The 5940-nt window shown below is 44.2% G+C and overlaps 1 protein-coding gene across 1 annotated transcript in view; it reads right to left on the bottom strand.

Annotated features, from left to right (window-relative positions):
* The window catches only part of LOC116401179 (proline-rich receptor-like protein kinase PERK10), a 4062-nt gene extending 1028 nt beyond the window's left edge, over window positions 1-3034 (bottom strand). The window contains exons 1-2 of the mRNA XM_031879455.1: window positions 2262-3034; window positions 1688-1774 (exon numbers count right to left, since the gene is read on the bottom strand). Of these exons, the coding sequence (XP_031735315.1) occupies window positions 1688-1774; window positions 2262-2846 (672 nt within the window). The 5' untranslated portion in view covers window positions 2847-3034. The remainder of the gene's footprint in view (window positions 1-1687; window positions 1775-2261) is intronic.
* Window positions 3035-5940: the final 2906 nt, after the last annotated feature.

The following is a 5940-nucleotide window of genomic DNA, read 5'->3' as shown; positions in this document are numbered from 1 at the left end:
CAGAGAGATGAAGAGAGAGAGAACAGAGAGATGAAGAGAGAGAGACAAAGAGATGAAGCCCTGAGAGGCCAGTGAGAGAGCTGAAGTCTCTGTCGTACTAGAGAGCGTTTAAGCTTTTGTTCCTTTACAGTTTCTTTGTGAACGTTGAGATAGTTGTGCCGCCGCTGGACACGCTGCTCACTAATCGCTCCACTAACAGCTGCTTCCTCCGTAATAATGCAGACTTTAACTGAACAACTTCTAGTAAAGACAACGAGGTCAGCAACACCTGTAGTCAGTTCTCCATGTTGAATTAACCTGGCAGTCGATCGGTAATCAAGGCTGTTGTTCTGGGGAAAGGGTCACGTGATCGGGGAAGGACACGTCGTGACTGCTAACAACCAATCAAGTAGCGAACGCAGGCATCTACGTCATCGTTTTTTCATAAGTTTAGCTGTGAACGCTGAAATCTGTCTGTGGGAGTAAAACGCAACGCTCCTGCAAACACATCAGACGGGGAGGAGAAAACATGCTACATGCTACATGCTAATACTGCGGACATGCAGATGATGTGGTGAGAAGCAAGACAGAATAATAAGAGTTTAAAGAAGAGAGACTAAACTCACGAACATGAAGGAGGTGATCATTTAGATTATAAACTGTTGATTTCATTCTGTCTTGTATTCTCTTCTGTGATTGCTAGTTGGTTTAAAGTTGGATCTGACATTTAAACATTCACATTTAACAAGAATATCTGATAATGAGTGGAGGGAAATGAGTTCAGGAGACTTTAAACACAAGTAGAGAGTCTGTCTGCAGCAGCTCACCTATAAAACTGTTTTGTAAAAACTAGCGAGGAACAATTTGTCCAGAAGGAGAAGCTGTGTAAATAACCGTCATAGAGTAGTATTGTTCTTGAGGAGTTGCAGGGTGGAGCTGTAAAACTGATGAATGTTGTTATTAAAGTGCTGAGCTCCCGGTGGAGCTCCGCCTCCTGCTGACCATCCATCACCGTAACGGTCCTCTCAGAGGATGTTTGTAAGGAAACCGACAGAACCGTATGTGTGTGTGTGTGTGTGTGTGTGAGCTATTCATCACGCTAACTCACTCTAATACATCACGGTAATGTATGCGGCCTCTTCTAAAGCATGTTTATGAGGAAGCACCTACAGTAAGAGTGGACACACTGGAAATACATCACTTCTCAAGTCTCTTCTTTTACATTACACACCAGATTTCTCTATTCTCAAGGTCCAGACGTACTCGAAGAACAACAACCGACATACAAAAACCAAGACGCCGACAGACAAATACCAAGACGGCGACATACAAAAACCAAGACGGCGACATACAAATACCAAGACGGCGACATACAAATACCAAGATGGCGACATACAAAAACCAAGTCCGCTTCCTAGAAACAGCCTATGGTACATCTCAGACATGGAAGTCCACAAAGAAATAATGAGGAAAACTTTGTTGACTCTCACAATGACATCAACACAAAAAGTAAAATTTCTTGACAATTTGTTTTGTCCAGTTTGTCCTGAAGGTAGTGCCAGAGGAAAACTCAAATTACCAAAGTTACCAAATAAAAAAAATAACCAGGGTAGCACGTCTCAGACTTGATGAAGTAAGAGTTGTGAGGAAGAAGAGGAAAGAACAACAGACAGAGGAAGATAAGAAAGAGTTCAGTGCGTCTCCTGACCTGGTTGCTTCTGGCCATTTGCTCCACGTCCACGTCTCGTATCGATGATCTGGGTTTCTTCGGCTTTAACTCCTCAAACACAACTCTCTGAAACACAAAACAACACGGGGAAGTCAGGAAACAAGAAATTAAACTCGCACGATTTTTGTCAACTAATCGATTAGTTGATATAATGGAGTTTCTCCACAAAGAATCACACAAAAGCACCATTTTAAATTATTGTGTTTAACAGAGACGTGTTCACAGTTTATTGGAAATAAGTCATTCGGCAAAACAAAATCACAAAAAAGGACCAAATAACTACAAAGATCTTAGTCGTTTAGAACAAAAGCTCTACTTCAGTTTCCATTTAAAGACCGACTTTAAATAAAGAAGAGTCAGACGGCGGATAGTAACTCAGTGAACTGTTGGGGGAGTTTAGATCGTGACAGCAGTCGACACCTCTCGTAAAACACCGACACAGTGAGGAGCTGCTGTTAGAAGCTAAACATGATTTAACATCTGGACGATTCTCAATTATAAATAGCAAGAAAATGATTCATCCAATCAGGTTTTATGACTCTACTGGACTCACCCGTCTGCTGCTGCTGGAGGAGTCTTTGAAGGAGGCATCAGAAGGTGGAGCAGCTGGAGGACGTTTGTTGGAGATGTCAGAAGGTGGAGCAGCTGGAGGACGTTTGAAGGAGATGTCAGAAGGTGGAGGATGTTTGAAGGAGATGTCAGAAGGTGGAGGATGTTTGAAGGAGATGTCAGAAGGTGGAGGACGTTTGTTGGAGATGTCAGAAGGTGGAGAATGTTTGTTGGAGATGTCAGAAGGTGGAGGATGTTTGAAGGAGATGTCAGAAGGTGGAGAATGTTTGTTGGAGATGTCAGAAGGTGGAGGACGTTTGTTGGAGGTATTTGTGTCAGAGCTGGACTTCACGCTGGTCTTGGAGCTGGTCTTGGATTTGGTGGTCTCCGGCTGTGGAGCCAGGAGGAATCCAGGTCTGGACTCGGATGCAGGACTGAGGCTGGTGATGCGTTTGAGTCCGATGTGACCCGCTGGCTGAGGAGCAGCTTTAGGACGACGGTTGAACGGAGGAGGAAGCGTGAGGGACGCGACCGACAGAGAAGAAACAGACGAAGAAGAAGAAGCGGTGGTGGTGGTGGAGGTCTTCATCCTGAAGGCAGGTAGGGTCACCCTCCCCCTCTCCTCCCCTCCTCCAATCAGCTGCTCCCTCTGCTTCTGGAGTCTCAGCACGGCCACGTTGATGTGTCGCAACGGACACTTGTTCTTGAAGATGGGAACCAGTTTGGGAGCAAAGATTGGAGGAGGAGGAGGAAGAGGAGGGAGGACGGAGGAGGAGGATGAGGATGAGGAGGAGAGGGATGAAGCTGTCTGGAAGAGTGAGGAGAAGGAGGATGATGATGATGATGAAGGGTCTCCTCTGCAGCCTTGACTTTGTGTCAGACTGTTACCCAGAAGCCCCTGGGCTCCGTCCTGCTGGGTGAAAGGGGTCCAGGCTGGAGGCTGAGACCCAAAATAGGGCTTCACGGGTCGGGGAGGAGGAAGCTGGGTGAGGACCGGCCTGATGGAGGAGGAGGAGGTGCTCAAGTTGATCTGCTCACCACCAAACACCTGAGGAGGAAGAGGAGAAAGGAGAAGACGATGTTTTCAGAAGAACATAAAAAAGCAGAAAATGAAGACACACACAAACATGAATTGCAGGTCTAAGAAGACGTGATTTAAAATACTAAATCTGCTTTAAACATGTTTTTATGAGGCAGGAAAAGCTTCTGTTTGTATGTAAGAACACCTTTTTAAGTGTTTACATGCACAGAACCTAAAACCTTAAATAACATCAACATAGGAGGATCTGAAGACGCTTCATCTGAGCAGAAACACACGACTTTAGAGTTTGTTCTCGTCTCCTCCACATGAACCCTCTGAACACCATGAATATTTGAGTTGCTCTGAATCGATCCGAGTCGATGAAACACACTTGAGAATAACGACTCAACTCATTTATTACAACTAATAACTGATATTGTGCTTTTTTTACCTTGTGGGCAAAACATTCCCTTTGACCAGCAGAAGATGTATTAAAGTAGTATTTCTTATTAATAAGGTTCATGCTGCATGTAGAGTTCACTAAAGTGCTCCACGAGGCTTCCTCACATGATGGATAAGGTTCAGAGAAACATTCCTTTTAAAGTGAGCTGTGGACAACAGGAAACGCACATCTGTGTTATGAGAACGAGCTCCTCCTCCTCCTCGGCGTCGCACCTTTACGCTCATAAAGAAAGAGTCCGTGTGAAGGATTTTACAAGGTGGGAAACGATAATCAATAATCTCTTTTCCTCTCCTCTACCACACGCTCACGTTAAATGAGATGCATGTACGGCTGTTACCTCTCACAGCACAGGAGCTACTGCTCCGCTGCTGCCTCCTTCTGTTCAGTACTCGTACCTGCAGCGTAGCAGCGGCGCTCAGCCCGACCGCGTGGTGACGGGGTCTCCCGGTCAGTCGAGCGGGGAAGCCGCACACGCCGTTGAGTCTCGCCCCGACATCGGACAGGAAGGAGCCCAGCGCCCCCTGCGGGTCGACCCGAGGGCAGCGCTGCACCGGCTGCAGGCGGACGCAGCTCAGAGGGTATCTGCTCGGGTTAAAGGAACGTTCTCCTCTCTGCTGATTCTGGTTGTGATAAACGGTGAAGCTTTGGCGATTGTTTAAAAAAACATGCTTTTCTTGCAGGTTTTTTGGGGTTCAGAGTTTAAATTACAGACAAATAAGTGTTTAAAAGTAAGAAAGACTGAAATATATTGTCTCTATATGTATATGTATATATATGTATATATCTCATATATGTTCCTCTTCATCTGTTCAGCCGTTCCTCGTGTCAGGTGTCTGATTGGTCAGATTGATATTAACACGGTTCAGTCATGATGGTCTGTGAGAGGATACGTGAAGAGTCTCTCCCCCACCAGCCTGAAGTACACGCTGCAGTACACCACCTCTTCTTCTGCTGCATCTGGGAGTCTGTAACCGTACTGAGACAGACACACACACACACACACACACACACACACACACACACACACTACTTATATCAGAACTGTTCCTCATTAAAACACTGAGTTAAATGAACACAATTGTAATTTAAATCAGGAGATATTTATGATTTGGACGAGTTTTTATTTCTTTCTACAGTATTAAAATATGTGTGTGTGTGTGTGTGTGTGTATATACGTGTGTGTGTGTGTGTGTACCAGGTGGTTCCAGTGGTCCTGCAGGTCTCTGTAGGTCCTGAAGGGTCCGTCTCTGGGTAGTTGTCGTGTGACGGTGATGATCTGACCTTTCTTCATGCTGAACACACACACACACACACACACACACACACACACACACACACACATAATGAGTAGAGAGGAGCTGCAGCGCCCCCTGCTGCTCACAGTCAGTAACACAACATGAAGTGAGACAAGCTGATAAAACCCCAAATAAATTAATTCATAAAATAAAAGACTCAATAAATAAATTAATGAACAATTTAATCTACAAAATAATGTAGCCATTAATTAATCAATAAAATGTCACAAATGTATATTTCTGTTTTAATTTGGTTCTTTATTTACATTTTAACTAACTTATTTACTCTCATATTTAATTTTTGCATTTATTTAAAAACTTATTTTAATGATTATTATTTATGCTAAAAACAATTTAATTCATTTAAGAATTATCAAAAAATACTGAAATAAATAACTTAAAGGTATAATAAGTAACTTTGCTGTATTAAAACTTCTGAGGACGACATGAACGTGTTTAAGTTTTGAACTCACGTTGTTTAAAGGTTTACATCAACGTCCGTAGTGTTCTACCTCTGTGTTCTGCCTCTGTGTTCTAACCAGGTGAACAGAACTAACAACATAAACATGCTCTTCTATACTAACTTCACATCATCTAAACAGATGAACAACACAAGCAGACAGAATTATCAACGATCACTGTCGTCTGACGAGCCGGTTGTTTAATATGCAGAAGAAGAAGCAGCGGTTTGGTCGGAGGTGTTCGTCTCGTTGTGTCCAGCAGGTGGAGCTGTTCCTACCTGGGCAGGACGTGACACCACAGAGCCCCTCCAGAGGAGGACGGGTCCACAACTGAGTCTGGATCAGAACAGAACCTCCTCAGGACCAATGGAGGGAGGTCAAAGTCCTCCAGCTGGAACACACACACACACACACACACACACACACACACACACACACACACA

Source organism: Anarrhichthys ocellatus, unplaced genomic scaffold, assembly GCF_004355925.1.
Source record: "Anarrhichthys ocellatus isolate YVR2014 unplaced genomic scaffold, GSC_Weel_1.0 scaffold266, whole genome shotgun sequence".
Classification (NCBI taxonomy): Eukaryota; Metazoa; Chordata; class Actinopteri; order Perciformes; family Anarhichadidae; genus Anarrhichthys; species Anarrhichthys ocellatus.
Note: the sequence above shows the minus strand (reverse complement) of the source record. Positions and strands in the feature narration are given on the sequence as shown.